At 42.5% G+C, this 18,247-nt stretch overlaps 2 protein-coding genes across 6 annotated transcripts; one reads left to right on the top strand and one right to left on the bottom strand.

The window, feature by feature from the left end:
• Positions 1 to 34: 34 nt before the first annotated feature.
• On the bottom strand, positions 35 to 11,068 carry LOC139570160 (palmitoyltransferase ZDHHC16B-like). 3 transcript variants are annotated; one of them, XM_071391776.1, is made up of 10 exons: positions 10,869 to 11,068; positions 7,589 to 7,842; positions 6,979 to 7,173; positions 6,768 to 6,856; positions 6,624 to 6,652; positions 6,285 to 6,418; positions 4,491 to 4,576; positions 2,700 to 2,823; positions 2,535 to 2,605; positions 35 to 2,457 (listed from the first exon to the last, which is right to left on the bottom strand). In XM_071391776.1, exons 2-10 carry the CDS (start codon positions 7,832 to 7,834, stop codon positions 2,349 to 2,351), a joined length of 1,083 nt encoding a protein of 360 aa, XP_071247877.1. In that variant the 5' UTR covers positions 7,835 to 7,842; positions 10,869 to 11,068; the 3' UTR covers positions 35 to 2,348. The 3 variants fall into 3 exon arrangements, with proteins under 3 accessions (XP_071247877.1, XP_071247876.1, XP_071247878.1); XM_071391775.1 differs by having other exon boundaries at positions 6,979 to 7,242; positions 10,869 to 11,056; XM_071391777.1 differs by lacking the exon at positions 2,535 to 2,605 and having other exon boundaries at positions 1,317 to 2,457; positions 6,979 to 7,242; positions 10,869 to 11,056.
• A 3,415-nt stretch (positions 11,069 to 14,483) lies between these two features.
• Positions 14,484 to 18,048, top strand: LOC139570162 (VPS35 endosomal protein-sorting factor-like). 3 transcript variants are annotated; one of them, XM_071391781.1, is made up of 6 exons: positions 14,484 to 14,788; positions 14,881 to 14,966; positions 15,270 to 15,333; positions 15,693 to 15,770; positions 17,546 to 17,659; positions 17,778 to 17,960. In XM_071391781.1, the coding sequence occupies exons 1-6, from the start codon at positions 14,603 to 14,605 to the stop codon at positions 17,856 to 17,858; spliced, it is 609 nt and encodes a 202-aa protein (XP_071247882.1). In that variant the 5' UTR covers positions 14,484 to 14,602; the 3' UTR covers positions 17,859 to 17,960. The 3 variants fall into 3 exon arrangements, with proteins under 3 accessions (XP_071247882.1, XP_071247883.1, XP_071247881.1); XM_071391782.1 differs by lacking the exon at positions 17,546 to 17,659 and having other exon boundaries at positions 17,778 to 18,048; XM_071391780.1 differs by having other exon boundaries at positions 17,546 to 17,960.
• The last annotated feature ends 199 nt before the right edge of the window (positions 18,049 to 18,247 follow it).

Genomic DNA, 18,247 nt, shown 5'->3' with positions numbered 1-18,247 from the left:
GTGCTTTAAAATCAACGAGCTCAAAGAAGCTGGATGACGTTTCCAAAAACAATCCTTTATCAAATATTAACAATACAAGCTAATATCAAAAGTATTATCAATTGTAATGATACAGATGTGCGCAATATAGTTAAACAGTTTCTATTGGTCATGTCACAGCAGTCAACTTTCACTATGTCAACCACATAGCCCCTCCCTCCTGTTACAGGCTGGCCACAAGAAATATCCCCCGACCAATCTAGGAATTCTAACTATGGTGGCCATATTCGAGATCAGCTAGGAGGAAGTCCGCAGCTTTCCGACCATGTTAAGTGATCTTAATGTTGGTTAAGCCGGGTGTACACTACACAACTTTCAAAATCTTAACGTCGCTGAGCCTCACAATAAAAACCTCAAGGATCTGACCCATTTTTTATTTATTTTTTTTCACCTAAAATGACACACCCAAATCTAAACTGCTTGTAGCTCAGGACCTGAAGCAAGGATATGCATATTATTGATACCATTTAAAAGGAAAGACTTTGAAATTAATGTAGGAGAATAACACATTAGATCTATAACACAAAGAAAAGTTTTTTTTAAATCTTTGAAATGCAAGAGAAAGACCACAATGTATTATTCCAGTTTAGGTGCAATTTAGATTTGCCACTAGATGGCAACAGTCTCTGCAAAGTTTTAGACTGATCCAATGAACCATTGCATTACTGTTCAACATGTGCTTAATTGATACATTTAAGTACCTAACTGTGTACTCTCCTCAACAATAGCATGGTATTCTTTCACTAATAGCTACTGTAAATTGGACATTGCAGTTAGATTAACAAGAATTTAAGCTTTCTGCTCATATCAGATATGTCTATGTTCTTGCTACTTACGTCATGCTCATCACGTTAGCGCAACCATGACCTGGGGGGGGATTCCGTAGAGGTTAAACAACCTATTTCCTGTAGTTGTCTTGCCAATGTAGTGGTGCGCACTAAACGATGTGGCACAGACAGGGGTCAAACACTACAAGATAATTCACTTGTGAGGATTCTAGATACCACGCTATCTCGCAAAAAATGTTATTAGATTTAATGTAGCTACAACGAGCGGTCTCAACAGCCTCAAACGTTTTCAGTCAGACTTTCACGCTGTAGCCAAATTGTATTTGTATGCTATTTTAATATAATTAACCATTGATATCAGGCCACAACTGTCCATGATAACAGACACCTGCGTGTCTTTTGACACTATATAAAATGAATCATCTCGCAGTGTTTGTCATTATACCCTGATGAAGACGGCTTGTCTGTCGAAACGTTGGACATAAATAGTTTTGCATCTGAGCTCCTAGAGTGTGCGGCTCTCCTTTATTTTTTAAGACTTTCACGCTTGTCATACAGAGTTTAAATATCTAGCCAACATTTTGATTTCAATAACATTGCTTGTGAACTTCAGAGCTGTAACGACTTGACGCTTTGGTTAAAGGGAAGTACAAACGCGTACTAATAGTATTCATGGCTCCGGCTCGAGCACCTACACATTCTGTGTGATGCGAAACGTCATCTCACTGGCGAGCTCTCATTGACTATTGCTTATCACCATTCTAAAAACTTGTTGCACATCTCACACTACAAGATCATTGCTGATTTTATGCCGATAAAGTAAAACCCATGTTTGAAAATACCGATTTCAAAAACTTGACCGGGACAGCTATCAGGACCAAAATCGTGTAGTGTACACGCCGCTTTTTAGTGGGGAAATCAATGTGGGAGAGATTGGATAATAGTAGAAAATACATTAAACTGTACTTTGCATTAGTGCCTGATAATTAACAAATAGAAACCAGGTTAAAGATTTAACATAGCAATCTTATGACAATTCCTAATATTGACAGGGGCACTGCTCAGTAACATGAGCACCATAATCTAACTGGAGTCTCCAGAGTACGCACCCATAGTTGGACAATGGCCAAGGCATGTGGTTATCTAGCTCGAACCTAGCCTTTGGTGGAAAGCTGTTCTTTGGCACTGAAAAAGTCCAAACTGCTTCTTCTGTGACTTCAGTACAATTAAAAAGCACACACTTCACATCAACTTTGGACAACATACCTAACAGTACAAAAACACAGTCAGTTCACAAGACAAGGAGCCAATTAAAGACAGGACCATCAGTTCACTTCACATGACAGTGACTGGAGGTCTGATTAAGGTCCCTGGACTCATGGGCCACAATCAACACCAAATAGCCCACTCCTCAGAGGCTAAAATAAGTCTTCTGTCTACCCCACCATCCAGGGGCCATAGCAGTGATTATGGCCCATAAAGTGGAGATGAGGAACTGTCCAGCAGCAGTGAGTAGTGAGGTTAGATGGTCATCGGGTCTCTTCTGGTGAGAGCCCGAGGGCATTCCCATATCAGTCCATCTTCATGGGGAACATGGCTAGACGGCAGGAGGACTCTGGTCAACCAGTGACTGTGGGAAGAGGAAGACAAACCAACTCAGTAAGAACAATCATGTATGTTTCACAACAGCCTAAAAACAAGGCTTACCTTGTCTCCTCCACGCCAAACAAAACTTTCCAATGGTTTATTTTCCCATAGTGGTATGGATTTCGGAACACCTTACAAAAGAGAAACAGGCTTTACTCACTCATTCCGAACTGGTACACCATGTTGATATTTTGGTAAACCCATAGAGAGTCCAATAAGCCTCACCTTTCCTTTCTCCTTTAAACGTCTGATTTCTTTCTTGTTGATGTGTCTCTCCACACTGGTCTCTCCTCGAGTGATGAGGATAGCATGCCACAGTGTCAGACCTCCCAGAGCAACTGCCACCGAACTGCAGGGAATACAAACAGCGATCATGACCATCTGTCAATTGTACAGTCGTGGCCAAAAGTTGAGAATGACAAATATTAATTTTCACAAAGTCTGCTGCCTCAGTTTGTATGATGGCAATTTGCATATACTCCAGAATGTTATGAAGAGTGATCAGATGAATTGCAATTAATTGCAAAGTCCCTCTGCCATGCAAATTAACTGAATCCACAAAAGGACCAGCTGACATGTCAGTGATTCTCTCGTTAACACAGGTGTGAGTGTTGACGAGGACAAGGCTGGAGATCACTCTGTCATGCTGATTGAGTTCAAATAACAGACTGGAAACTTCAAAAGGAGGGTGGTGCTTGGAATCATTGTTCTTCCTCTGTTACCTATGGTTACCTGCAAGGAAACACATGCCATCATCATTGCTTTGCACAAAAAGGACTTCACAGGCAAGGATATTGCTACCAGTAAGATTGCACCGAAATCAACCATTTACCGGATCATCAAGAACTTCAAGGAGAGCGGTTCAATTGTTGTGAAGAAGGCTTCAGGGCGCCCAAGAAAGTCCAGCAAGCGCCAGGACTGTCTCCTAAAGTTGATTCAGCTGCGGGATCGCGGCACCACCAGTACAGAGCTTGCTCAGGAATGGCAGCAGGCAGGTGTGAGTGCATCTGCACACACAGTGAGGCGAAGACTTTTTGAGGATGGCCTAGTGTCAAGAAGGGTAGCAAAGAAGCCACTTCTCTCCAGGAAAAACATCAGGGAGAGACTGATATTCTGCAAAAGGTACAAGGATTAGACTGCTGAGGACTGGGGTAAAGTCATTTTCTCTGATGAATCCCCTTTCCGAATGTTTGGGGCATCCGGAAAAAAAGCTTGTCTGGAGAAGACAAGGTGAGCGCTACCATCAGTCCTGTGTCATGCCAACAGTAAAGCATCCTGAGACCATTCATGTGTGGGGTTGCTTCTCAGCCAAGGGAGTGGGCTCACTCACAATTGTGCCTAAGAACATAGCCATGAATAAAGAATGGTACCAACACATCCTCCGAGAGCAACTTCTCCCAACCATCCAGGAACAGTTTGGTGACGAACAATGCCTTTTCCAGCATGATGGAGCACCTTGCCATAAGGCAAAAGTGATAACTAAGTGGTTCGGGGAACAACACATCGATATTTTGGGTCCATGGCCAGGAAACTCCCCAGATCTTAATCCCATTGAGAACTTGTGGTCAATCCTCAAGAGGTGGGTGGACAAACAAAAACCCACAAATTCTGACAAACTGCAAGCATTGATTATGCAAGAATGGGCTGCCATCAGTCAGGATGTGGCGCAGAGGTTAATTGACAGCATGCCAGGGCGGATTGCAGAGGTCTTGAAAAAGAAGGGTCAACACTGCAAATTTTGACTCTTTGCATCAACTTCATGTAATTGTCAATAAAAGCATTTGACACGTATGAAATCCTTGTAATTATACGTCAGTATTCCATAGTAACATCTGACAAAAATATCTAAAGACACCGAGGCAGCAGACTTTGAAAATTTGTGTCATTCAAAACTTTTGGCCACGACTGTACTGAACACAACTCAAGATGAGGTCTATTTGAGAACACACACAGAACAGCCATAGCAGTTCACCACAACAAAACCCCAAACTTTTAGCGGTTACAAATTCGTCTCACCTTGTCAGCACCCAAAGGAAAATGACACCATTGTGGACCAACTTTTCCCTGAAGGAAAACAGTGCTGGTGGGGTCTGATAGTAGCTCTAGAAAGAAAGCAAAAGCAAACAATGTAAAGACCCTACATGAAAAGCAGTTTGTGGGGCTTGCACAGCAAAAACCCCAGCTTAAATTTTCAACCTTAAACACGCTACTCCTCCTACACCGTTTAAGCTAGAAACGCACTTTAAAATGTGCAGAATGGTCTCACTCAAGTTACAGTTCAATTAGTAAATGTGATACCAATGAGTATTCCACAGAGTTAAACCACCAACCACAAAAAAGCCCAATCACAAACAGTAGCTGGGTTAACAAAGGAGCACATCCACGGTCCTCAGGATGCAACTAGTGGCAAATCAGCAAAACTCTAGATGCCAAGTCTGTAGCCAATCGTAGCCAATCATAGCCAAGGGACCTCGAACTAACTACCAATCACATGGGACTTTGCCTGGCTTGAGGAGAGAGCTGCAGTCTCACTGGGCAGGGAAACATAGAAGTCCCCATACTACACATGGAGATGATTGCCTCGTTGTCAAATGTTGATTGTTAATTGACAGTGGGACCCAGTGTTGCCCAGTGGACCTTTGCAGCCTGTCAATCTGTAGTACTACCGGGCCAAAAAATGATGACTTTCAACATCTTTTTTGAGTACCCTCCACAAATTAATCTGCAGTTTTAATTTTGGCCAACACACCAGGGCCCGGTTTCCCAAACAACCTTAAGATGCTTTTGGAAAACCAGGCCCTGTTCTGAGTGCTGTGATTTCGAGAACCTTTTGTACTACATGGCCAGACTGAGAAGCAGTCTGTCGCCTACTCTTATCACTGGATCCCTCTGTGGCTCCCCATTCACACTGCTAATGGAACAATGTCAATACACACACTGGTTACATCCCAAATCGCACCCTATTCCATATGTAGTGCACTACTTTTGACCAGGGCCCACAATGCTCTGGTCAAAAGTAGTGCCCTATATAGGGAATAAAATGCCATTTGGGGGATAACAGCCAAATGCAGGAGAGAAAGTTAGTGCTATTGACTAGCTCAATCAGAACTCATAATAGTGAGGGAAACTATCGACTAGACTGGTTATGGGTTATCATCATGATACCTCTGTAGCTAGAGAGAATTTGTCTCACAGCGATGGAAGCATTTAAAAAAATCTAAAACAGTGAGGTGTTGCCTAAGAGCCATAGGATCTGTTACTATATTAACTCCCATCTTACCATGGTGGACTGGTGTCAAAACAGTAAGTGATCTTGATCCTGGAGACTTTAAATGACATTAGACAAACAGCCATGAGCCTTCTCAGTGGACTTGACAAGAAACAAGTGCATTTAATTGCTGTTAATGTTTCATCTGATGTCTTTGATTCCTACATTCCAAAGCTCCCTTGGCGCTCCCTTAGCCAGCTTTGCTTGGCTGCTGTCTTTTGCCTGTCTCTTTAGCTAAACTTGCGGCAGCTCAACTTGACACATCATGCTCAGAATGTATGGCCTTTCGCTTACCTATACGACAAGCCCACGCCTCACCTAGCACATAACAGCAGGAAAAATGTGGCAAAGACATGCCAGACTCTATCCAAACAGTCATGAACCAAGCGGCCTCACTCAATCAGGGTGTTTGGTCCACATGTCAATAACAAGGCATGATTTACACGGAGGGCAGTACTCCGAATACTCTTTGAAAGTCAAAATGTCAAGCCTTCTAGAACCTCTAAGAAGTTGACATTCTTCCGTCTGTTGATCTCCCTCACCTCGACAGCGTTGTAGGCCTCTATGAACATGTCTTTGCAGCTGACGCTGCAGTACATGCAGCCCATGGTCATGTACAGGCAGAAGGAGAAAAAGTAGCGGTGGTTGAAGTGGCCCACACAGTTGTTGAGCCAAGCTAGCGTCACAAGGCAAGTTAAGGGCAATGAGGCAGATCTAACAAAGATAAAACATGTAGGAATGCGAGAGATTATTCAATTGAATGACTGTCCCGTCCCTTGGGTTTTAACATGTATTAAATTCAAATAAAAAGATTACACAAAAAAAGGAATGAGACAGGTGAGATGTTGAAGACTGTTTGTGGGTCTCGATAGAAAGGATACGACAGTGGTGATCCATCTTCAGAATACACCTGGAATGAAAGAAAGTCACTCAGTGTGATTGACCTGCGCCATGGACTAGAGCTATCCAGTAGAGATTTTGTATTTCTTGATGACATCTAATGACTGACAGAGTCCTTAACTTACGTATTGCAGATGCTGCAGTGGTGAGTCCTGGCTGGTTTGGGGACGATGCATTTCTTACAGATGGTCACTGACGGTGTATCACTTTTAACCTGAGAAACAAACCAAAAAAAGGGAAATAGAAGACAGTTATTTCACAACCACACCTAAAACTGCCTATAGCCTGTGTCTTCACAAAACCGTGTTTCTGCAGGCATTGGAGCGGGCACCTCACCTGTGGTGGGTGTCCAGGGGAGGTGGTGGTGGCCTTGTAGTAGTGGAAGAGGACCATCATGAGGACCCAGTGGCCATAGGTGAGGTGCCAGATGATCCACTGCAGTGGGTAGGTGTTGAGGATAACAGGCAACAGGCACAGGTAGACAATGACCACCACAGAGCTGGTGAGGGCAATCACCAGGCACACAAATACCTGGGAACAGAGGAGAGGAGGACACGAACAGAGGGAACAACTCATGAGGGAGCGTGAAAGGCGAAAAAACTGTGGGGGAAAAAAATGGAAGAGCAAAAAGGTTAATGTAACCAAACATGGGATATTTAATTAACTAGCCTATATTTAATGAACTACATTAAAACAAAGCTATTTGACTGTACATCTACAGACAGGGCAGCAGATAGCCTAGCAGTTAAGAGCGTTGGGCCAGTAACCGAAAGGTTGCTGGTTTGAATCCCCAAACCAACTAGGTGAAAAATCTGTTGACGTGCCCTTATGCAAGGCACTTGACCCTAACTGTTCGTGAAAGTTGCTCTGGATAAAAGCATCTGTTAAAATGACTCAAATGTATATAAAATATCAAATGTACCAGAAAAGTGATCTATTGACTTACCACCCCAAACCAGCGAGTCACATTGTCCACAATCCAGTAGATGGGTTCAAAGACACAGTCCAGGTAGGTGTCAGAGTTGGTGAGGCTGTTGAAGTAGAGGGAGTTGAGCAGCAGCTTCCAGTAGCTCCACAGCTCTCCTAGCTTCCTCCGGGGTTTGCTGGGACGCACCCCTCGCTTAGGACACAGCCGGCACCAGCGCAGGCAAAGGCTCATCATCCTGGAGAACTGCCACCTCCAGCTGCGCATGGCCCAGTCTTCCACAGAAACACAACACAGAAGCAGGTGAAAAACTACTACGACCGGAAAGAAGAACTTGGAATGTACAGTCATCCATATTGCAGATGATGTCATCGTCGTCACTCTTTCTTTGAGAAATACAACCCACGGTTGAGTGGTAACACTCCCAGCTCGACACATACTGCGACTTCAGAGACCAGGGTTCAATCCCCGCATCCACCATTCCTAATGTGTTCTTCTCCTCAAGCTCCTTCTTTAATTCTAATCTGTCTGAATAAAACATGAAAACAATACAAAACGGGTGGAATTCCACTCTCCTTAAAAAAACTGAAGAACCTCATCTTATCTCTCAATTAAAGGGATACTTCAGGATTTTGGCAGAGGCCCTTTATTTCCCCAGTCAGATGAACTCGTGGATACCATTTTTATGTCTCCGCGTGCAGTTTGAAGGAAGTTGCTAACTAGCGCAATTGCTAATTGCATTAGCTTGCGAAACTACCTCCATCTTCCTTCATACTGGACACAGAGACATAAAAATGGTATCAACGAGTTTATCTGACTCTGGTGTAGATAAAAGGCCTCATTGCCAAAATCCTGAAGTATCCCTTTAAATGCTTAACAACAACCAGCTCTCCAAGACCTAGAAAAGCTCATCAAGAGAGACGTCTGCTCAGCGCAGTCTTCCTCTCCACAGAGCGAAGACAAGGCATTAAAGTAATTAAAACCAGGTGAGTGCCGTTTCCAATGGAACCAAAGGATGCATGTCCAGAAAATGGGACAGGGCTATCAGGTAATGAGTGCGTCCACTCTCACAAAACGTATAATGTTAATAATTCATTAGAAATACAGTTCTGTGGCCGAGCCTTCTATTGAAAGACCTTGGGTATGCAAAACCAGTAACCTTATAAGACACCAAAAGCCCAAGGATGAATTTCCTAAGAGGGGAATAAGTGGACACCCATTTGGGGCATCAATTTCATGAAAGTGAGTATTAGTTACACCGATAAGGGGGAAACATTGGTTAGGCTCTCCAGAACGCTAAGGCCATACACATTTTGTTAAATGTTTTACAGATAATTTTTTTGAGTGAGGCGAGTGAACAACAAAACAGAAGTAGACTATCTTGTTAACATACTATAGCAACCTTAGTTCAACATCTAGCGACCAAATCAAGATATTTTTGCCTTTTGGGAGGCTAAATTAGGCAAGGTTCAGCCATAACTTGAGGGAAAGTTGTTTCTCTCTTCACTGGAGGCTTGGGGACATCTTTTTTGCTTTAATTGTGCAATTTCCAGAAAAGTGAAGAGGGGCATTCGTTCCAACTTTTAATTACATTTGTAAGGCCTAATCATCAATTATAATGCTGGGACCTTCACTGTGGCCAGCTGTTTGGCCTACAACTGCCCCCTCTGTTGTCAATATGCAGAGAGTATGTAATCCCTCTTTACAACCTGCGCAGATAGAATGACAGAAATCGAATAATGCCAACAGGTGACCATGAAGTCACCCAGTATTACGGAGATCATTGATCAGCATATGGCAGCATGCCAGTCATAGAAAAGCTGCGTGGAACTGGAAAAGATTAGGGGTGGTTTCCTGCCAAATCGACAGGCTGTTGTTGACTACCTACTAACTACACATGAATTTCCAAAGGTAGAGTTCAGAGTGACATATTGGAACAAACCAGTATGAACAAAATGTGAACATGCAATCAATCTCTAAACCTGATCATCACCATCAGAAAGCTCGTTTTTCCGCAATCTCAGATTAACCCCTTAATTCTCAGTTTTAAAACACAACAATTAAGCTCTTTAAGGCAGCGAGGGCAGTCTCTACGGCAACCTCCAAATCTGCCCAGCAAGGAAATTGTCACCTCTGCTCTGCCAGGGTAATAAGCTTTGCCCTGTCTGTCCCTGAAACTGGCTTAGCATATTTGTGTGCAGCACAGGCCTTGCAACTTGGCAAGCTGCACTGACAACTCTAAAACGGACACTTCGGTCTGTTTGTTGCTTCTGCTCAAGACTTCTCTCTCTCTCTCTCTGTGCTACTGCTGTGTCTCTTGGTTCAGTCCTCGGGGTAAACATTTACACCGGTGTTGACAGCACTGGGCCCAGGGAATGATGGAGTTGTTTATTGGGGTTATTGTACTCCAGAAAATGGCCTCATTCTACAATCCGAAGGGATGCAAATGACATATTCACATATTAAGAAAAGAATCCTATTCTACAAAATAGAATGTTAATGCAGTCACCACTGAACAGTAAGTTCTACATCCTAAAGTACTACATTTCTATGATCACATTCACGCCATCAACACTCAAAACATTTGGAATAGCTCTGCGCTGACTGTACAAATAACATAGCCCTGACTTCTGTCTAGTCTTCATGTTACAGGGGTCTCTAACGTTAAAAAGGGGCAATCTGCAGTTACTACATACATTTTCGGACATAAATTAATTATATTTACCCATCAATTATTGAAGAATTTAAGTTAGAAATGTCTCATGAGCTTAGTTCAACTGTCGTACCCCATCAGAACCATTACTCAAATGTTTGTAAACAAACCCTATATAGCCTCAACATGGTTAAAACGATCATGTTGATGTCATGGATGGCTCAGTCATTGTGTCCATAGCTCTGCTGGTGAATTTGAGATTGAGAGCTAACATTTCTCCAGACCCATTTCTCAGCCTTTTACCGAAAAGGTGGCAGGACTCGAGGAGTATGTCTTATTCTTGTTTCAACCTCCGATTGCCGCTTTAAGGCACAGACAAGCATACTCAGTGTCATGTTAATATCTGTTGCCGCTGGCTACCACAAAAGACAAACCATGTTGATAGGGTGCCACCAGCCTGGCAATCTTGATTGCTGAGTTATCCGCTGGCAGGCCGCTCCATGACATTAGAATACAATCTGAGATGTGTGTTGATTGCAAAATATTGCCATTTTATGATGGCTCGCTAGCAGTTAGCTATGATAACTAGCTGGCTAATTACTAGTACTGACACCATTGATATGCCAATAATCAAAATATTTCACTCACCTTATCTTCAGAGATGATAGGACCAGCTAGGTTAAATGCATTGACATTCAAGTCATTATAACTGTGAAACGTTAGCTACACTCAAGAGATTTCGCAAAGTGAGCAAACCATTATAAATCGCGCGCGGAAGCAGCCTATCTTATTTTCTTGTGTCAAAAATCCTCGAGACGTCGTACCCCTTTGGGCATGCATTGGATCATGGGAAATGATTTTTTTTTGTACTTTTCAAGATGTAAATAAAACCGTTCCCTGCTAATCTGTTGATTGATTCAAGCTGCGCTACATCATCCATCCTTTGGGGATTTTCATGTTTAATGAGTACCATAAATTAAATCTGGAAACATTTCTTTATTAGAGGAGAAAACATCGTTCTCAAAATTGGTACTCCAAGCAGGAAGTGGAGACGTCATATGACTGGAGAGAGACGGCATCTGTGCAGTGGAAAGATGACTATTTTCTGATCAAAAATCGGTCTTTGCTGTTCTTTAAATCTTAAGAGTATAAACATCACATTAAAATAACATAGCTAGATGCATAACAGCAAATTAAAATGCGTGTACTTGCCTGATATTGCTGTCATGATCTTGCTGTCATAACTAGTCAGAAGCTGTCAACTTTGTCTTGACTGTTTTTTCTCGAAGTCAGCTTTCTAACTAACAACATTCGGCATCAAAGTATAATCTCCACCCGGCACAGCCAGAAGAGGACTGGCCAACCCTCAGAGCCTGGTTCCTCTCTAAGTGTCTTCCTAAGTTCCTGCCATTCTAGGGAGTTTTTCCTAGCCACCTTGCTTCTACATCTGCAATGCTTGCTGTTTGGGGTTTTAGGCTGGGTTTCTGTATAGCCCTTTGTGGCATCGGCTGACGTAAAAAGGACTATATAATACATTTGATTGATTGATTGACCTGCATTAATACAAACACACTGCAATATTTGCAAAGGTAGAGAGAGCGAGTCGAAAACAGCAGGTCTGGGACAAGTAGCACGTCCGGTGAAAAGGTCAGGGTTCCATAGCCACAGGCAGAACAGTTGAAACTGGAGCAGCAGCACGACCAGGTGGACTGGGGACAGCAAGCAGTCATCAGGCCAGGTAGTCCTGAGGCATGATCACATTTTTTGGTTCTAGTCAAAATTCTAGCAGCCGTGTTTAGCACTAAATGAAGTTTATTTAGTGCTTTATCCAGGTAGCCGGAAAGTAGAGCATTGCAGTAGTCTAATCTAGAAGTGACAAAAGCATGGATTAATCTGAATCATTTTTCGACAGAAAGTTTGAGATTTTTGCAATGTTACGAAGATGGAAAAAAGCTGTCCTTGAAATATTCTTGATATTTTCGTCAAAAGAGAGATTAGGGTCCAAAGTAACGCCGAGGTCCTTCACAGTTTTATTTGAGACGACTGTACAACCATCAAGAATAATTGTCCGATCCAACAGAAGATCTCTTTGTTTCTTGGGACCTAGAACTAGGTATCTCTGTTTTGTCCGTGTTTGAAAGTAAAACATTTGACGCCATCCACTTCCTTATGTCTGAAACACAGGCTTCCAGGGTGGGCAATTTTGGGGCTTCACCATGTTTCATCGAAATGTACAGCTGTGTGTTGTCCGCATAGCAGTGAAAGTTAACATTATGTTTCCGAATGACATCACCAAGAGGTAAAATATATAGTGAAAACAATAGTGGTCCTAAAACGGAACTTTGAGGAACACCTACATTTACAGTTGATTTGTCAGATGACAAACCATCCACAAAGACAGATAAGATCTAAACCAGGACAGAACTTGTCTGTGTAGACCAATTTGGGTTTCCAATCTCTCCAAAAGCATGTGGTGATCGATGGTATCAAAAGCAGCACTAAGGTCTAGGAGCACGAGGACAGATGCAGAGCCTTGGTCTGACACCATTAAAAGTTAATTTACCACCTTCACGAGTGCCGTCTCAGTGCTATGATGGGGTCTAAAACCAGACTGAAGCGTTTCGTATACATTGTTTGTCTTCAGGAAGGCATTGCGTTTCTGTGCAACAGCTTTTTCAAAAAAAATTGATAGGAATGGGAGTTTCGATATAGGCCCGATAGTTTTTAAAATATTTTCTGGGTCATGGTTTGGCTTTTTCTAGAGAGGCTTTGTTACTGCCACTTTTAGTGAGTTTGGTACACATCCGGTGGATAGGGAGCCGTTTATTATGTTCAACATTGGAGGGCCATGCACAGTAAGCAGCTCTTTCAGTAGTTTAGTTGGAATAGGGTCCAGTATGCAGCTTGAAGGTTTAGAGGCCAAGACTATTTTCATCAATGTGTCAAGAGATTTAGTATTAAAAAACTTGATTGTCTCTCTTGATCCTAGGTCACGGCAGTGTTGTGCAGACTCAGGACAACTGAGCTTTGGAGAAATACGCAGATTTAAAGAGGAGTCCGTCATTTGCTTTCTAATGATTATGATCTTTTCATCAAAGAAGTTGAATTTATCACTGCTGAAGTGAAAGCCATCCTCTCTTGGGGAACGCTGATTTTTAGTTAGCTTTGCGACAGTATCAAAAATACATTTAGGATTGGCTCTATATAATAAGGTCATCACCAAAGTGCGCAGTACACAGGTGCACAACAAATAATAACCCTATTAGACGATGAAGACATGCTTGGTGATGCACATGGACAAATGGTCAGGTTGTAAATGTTACCTTCTCTTATTCCAGGATTACATCAACTGTGCTGAGATCAGGGTGGAGTTCACCTGTCGTCACTTCACTGTGGGTATTTTATTAGGATCCCCATTAGCTGTTGCAAAAGCAGCAGCTAATCTTCCTGGGGTCCACACAAAATATGAAACATGACATAATACAGAACATCAATAGACAAGCACAGAACTACATTTCAAAAAAAGTTTTTACAAAAAAGCATAAGTAGCCTACATATCAATGCACGCACGCAAACTATCTAAGTCAAATAGGGGAGAGGCGTTGTGCCGTGAGGTGCTGCTTTATCTGTTTTTGAGACCAGGTTTGCTGTTCACTTGAGCAATATGAGGTGCAACGGAGTTCCATGCAATAATGGCTCCATATAATACTGTACGCTTGAATTTGTTCTGGATTTGGGGACTGTGAAAAGACCCCTGGTGGCATGTCTGGTGGGATACGTGTGTGTGTCAGAGCTGTGTGTAAGTTGACTATGCAAACAATTTGGGATTTTCAAAACAATGTTTCTTATAAAAAGAAGAAGTGATGCAGTCAGTCTCTCCTCAACTCTTAACCAAGAGAGACTGGCATGCATAGTATTTATATCAGCCCTCTGATTACAATGAAGCACAAGACATGCCGCTCTGTTCTGGGCCTGCTGCAGCTTAACTAGGTCTTTCCTTGCAGCACTGGACCACATGACTGGACAATAATCAAGATTAGACTAAACTAGAGCCTGCAGGACTTGCTTTTTGGAGTGTGGTGTCAAAAAAGCAGACCATCTCTTTATCACGGACAGACCTCTCCCTATCTTTACAACCATTGAATCTATGTTTTGACCATGACAGTTTACAATCTAAGGTAACGCCAAGTAATTTTGTCTCCTCAACTTGTTCAACAACCACACTATTCATTACCAGATTCAGCTGAGGTCTAGACCTTAGGGAATGATTTGTACCAAATACAATGCTCTTAGTTTTAGAGATGTTCAGGACCAGATTATTACTGGCCATCCATTCCAAAACAGACTGCCAATGAAAGAGTTGTAAGCATCAGGGTCTCCAAATGATTCATGCTAGTATAATCCTTATTTCCTCTTTCTCTCAAAAACGTGAGGTCAACACTGTGCTCTCTGACATCATCAAGCACATTATGCCGGATCATGCCTTTGAGGATGCCTATGCTCAGTTCCAGTCCGTGATAAGGAAGACCCTCACCTACTTTCATGACTTCTCTATCCTCTTCTCCATGGTAAGACTTGGTTTGATATTCTCCAGTCTCACACAATCACTTGTGTTTGTCAGTGGATCGATCTAACTAGTTTCTCTATGATTCTCCCTTAGGAGCGTTTCCTTCCCTTCGTGGACATGTTCCAGAAGGACAGCGTCAGGGTGAAGGTGTGTCTCTCCATCATGGACGTCTTCATCAAGTACGTCTGGTTTAGGCAACACCTTGGTTGATGTCATGCTAAGTGGCTAATGACACCCAAGCTAAATATCTCTTCAGCTCTTTTCTATGTGAACTCAGTTTGCTTCTGTGCATGTATCCATGTGTCTATCCCGAATGTCTGTCTGTGTCTGTCCCTTCAGACACCAACAGGAGCACACTAGAGACCCTGTTATCCTCAATGCTCTACTGCACGTCTGCAAGACCATGCACGACTCTGTAAAGTAAATAGTCAACTGTGGGTGGGTGTGTTATAAAGTGACCCTACTCTCTCTGTGTCCTTTAGTGCGCTGACTCTGGAGGATGAGAAGAGATCTCTGGCCTTACTGATCAATGGCTTCATACGCATGGTGAGTGTCTGACTGAATACCCCTCCAATGGGTCCGCACTACTTCTCCTCCTGCATTTCCAAGGCTGACGGACAGTGACCCCCCCTCCACGTGAAAACAGCCAAGGGGCCAACCATACCCCCTCATAAGCCCTTATCTACATCGTCTTATCTGTGTGTGTGCACATACATACATGCGACACCTAGACCACACCTAGACATGGTTGACCTTTATTAACTTGTGTGTAGTTCTGTAATTGCAATACAAACCGACTTCTTTTGACAGTTGATATCGATCTAGTTAAACGTTGTAATAATTTTCCAAAGGTTACACATAGAGCACATACTGTAAATGCACTCAACTTATTATCTTCTTTTCAGGCTGTGAACCAGCTGGCCATGGAGACAAGCTGTGTGATGAGGGGGAGCCACTCCCATAAGACTGCTGCTTTAGTCAGGGTTTGTCACACCACAGCACTATCTACAGTACCAGTCAAAGTTTGGACACACCTGCACATTCAAGGGTTTTTCTTTATTTTTTACTATTTTCTACATTGTAGAATAATAGTGAAGACATCAAAACTATGAAAAACAATTATGGAATCATGTAGTAACCAAAAAAAATTAAAACATATTTTAGAGTTTCGATTCTTCAAAGTAGCCACCCTCTGCCTCTTGACATTCTCTCAACCAGCTTCACCTGGAATGCTTTTCCAACAGTCTTGAAGGAGTTCCCACATATGCTGAGCATTTGTTGACTGCTTTTCCTTCACTCTGCGGTCCAACTCATCCCAAACCATCTCAATTGGTTTGAGGTCGGGTGATTATGGAGGCCAGGTCATCTGATGCAGCACTCCATCACGCTCCTTCTTGGTCAAATAGCCCTTACACAGCCTGGAGGTGTATTGGGTCATTGTCCTGTTGAAAAACAAATGATAGTCCCACTAAGTGCAAACCAGATGGTATGGCGTATTATTTTAAGGATATAGCCTACAAAGAAATACATTATGAAGCATTTGCGAGTGAGGTCCTGAGCACTCAGGAGCATGTTTTCATCAAGGATCTCTCTGTACTTTGCTCCTTTCATCTTTGCCTCGATCCTGACTAGTCCCCCAGTCCCTGCAGCTGAAAAACATCCCCACAGCATGATGCTGCCACCACCATGCTTCACCGTAGGGATGGTGCCAGGTTTCCTCCAGACGTGACTCTTGGTTTTGCGACTGCACTTGAATAAACTTTTAAAGTTCTTGAAATGTTCCGGATTGACTGACCGTGTCTTAAAGTAATGATGGACTGTAGTTTCTTCTGTATACCACCCCTACCTTGTTGTTGCTGTATACCACCGCTACCTTGTCACAACAACTGATTGGCTCAAATGTATTAAGGAAAGAAATTCCACGAATTAACTTAAGGCACACCTGTTAATTGAAATGCATTCCAGGTGACTACCTCATGAAGCTGGTTGAGAGAATGCCAAGAGTGTGCAAAGCTGTCATCAAGGCAAAGGGTGGCTACTTTGAACAATCTCAAATTTGATTTGTTTAACTCTTTTTTGGTTACTACATGATTCCATGTGTTATTTCATCGTTTTGATGTCTTCACTATTATTCTAAAATGTAGAAAATAGTAAAAAAAAATAAGAAAAACCTTTGAATGAGTAGGTGTGTCCAAACTTTTGACTGGTACTTTATGCCATTTAGGCCAACAACAACATTTTGCAGACCCTTTTATCCAAAGCAACTTACGGTTATGCATTCAGTTCTACAACTGAATGCATTCAACTGAAATGTGTCTTCCGCATTTAACCCAACCCCTCTGAATCAGAGAGGTGCGGGGGGCTGCCATAATCGACATCCATGTCTTCGGCGCCCGGGGAACAGTGGGTTAACTGCCTTGCTCAGGGGCAGAACAACATATTTTTACCTTGTCAGCTTGGGGATTCGATCCAGCAACCTTTCAGTTACTGGCCCATGGCTCTAACCAAGTACGAGTGGTACTGGGAATCCAACCCACTATCCTGATGTTGCAAGCCCATGCTCTACCAACTGAGCTACAGAGGACCATATGATATTGATTTCTCAGAGTAGACTTTAGAAATATAGAGATAATGTGAAATGAAAGAATCATTGGAATCAAAGTCGCTGCTTATACATGTTCTTTGTATTTTTCCATAGAACATGTTTTACTTAACTGTCCTCTCTTATCCCTTCCCGTTCTTCCTCTTTGTGCTATAGAGTGTTCCTAGACAGGGTAGTCTAGCCTTCTCTCTGTTTGGCTGCCTCTTGGCTCATGGGGAGCTATGTAACAACAAACTCAACCTGTGGAATCTGAGCCACACACGCACCTCCGTGAGTAAAACACAGGCAGTTTTAGGTGCAAGAACAAAACATGAAGAGATATTCACTATCTCTACATACACAACACAGAATATGGTTTATTTCTTAGTCGCCCTCTTTTTCTTGACAGGTCAGGACACTAGAATTCATCAAGCGCCAGGCCCAGCAGCCAGACATGGTTCAACACCTCACCCTGCAGTCTAGGACCTGAGGCCATCAACTACATCCCCTGTCCCATACATCTACAGTGCCTTAAGAATGTATTCCCACCCCTTGACTTTAACATTTAGATTTTTTTTGTCACTGGCCTACACACAATACCCCATAATGTTAAAGTGGAATTGTTATTAAAAATGTTTACAAATGTATAAAAAATATAAAGCTGAAAAGTCTTGAGTCAATAAGCATTCAACCCCTTTGTTTTGTCAAAACTAAATCAGTTCAGGAGTAATGATTTGCTTAACAACTCGCATAAGTTGTATTGACTCCCTCTGTGTGTAATAAGTGTCTAACGTGATTTTTTTGAATGACTCCGTACCCCACACATACAATCATCTGTAAGGTCCCTCAGTCGAGCAGTGAATTTCAAACACAGACTCA

The sequence above is a fragment of the Salvelinus alpinus genome, chromosome 3 (genome assembly GCF_045679555.1).
Source record: "Salvelinus alpinus chromosome 3, SLU_Salpinus.1, whole genome shotgun sequence".
NCBI lineage: Eukaryota > Metazoa > Chordata > Actinopteri > Salmoniformes > Salmonidae > Salvelinus > Salvelinus alpinus.
This window is presented reverse-complemented; position numbering and strand designations above follow the sequence as displayed.

What these genes read in the sequence shown, in the direction of transcription:
- LOC139570160 (XM_071391775.1), bottom strand. Translation starts at nt 7,834, where the DNA reads ATGCGCAGCTGGAGGTGGCAGTTCTCCAGGATGATGAGCCTTTGCCTG. An exon ending in TGACTCGCTGGTTTGGGGTG is followed by an intron (nt 7,243 to 7,588) that starts GTAAGTCAATAG and finishes TTTCCCCCACAG; the next exon opens with TTTTTTCGCCTTTCACGCTC. An exon ending in TTTGGCGTGGAGGAGACAAG is followed by an intron (nt 2,458 to 2,534) that starts GTAAGCCTTGTT and finishes CTCTTCCCACAG; the next exon opens with TCACTGGTTGACCAGAGTCC.
- LOC139570162 (XM_071391780.1), top strand. Translation starts at nt 14,603, where the DNA reads ATGATTCATGCTAGTATAATCCTTATTTCCTCTTTCTCTCAAAAACGT. An exon ending in TCAATGGCTTCATACGCATG is followed by an intron (nt 15,334 to 15,692) that starts GTGAGTGTCTGA and finishes TCTTCTTTTCAG; the next exon opens with GCTGTGAACCAGCTGGCCAT. An exon ending in AGACTGCTGCTTTAGTCAGG is followed by an intron (nt 15,771 to 17,545) that starts GTTTGTCACACC and finishes TTTGTGCTATAG; the next exon opens with AGTGTTCCTAGACAGGGTAG.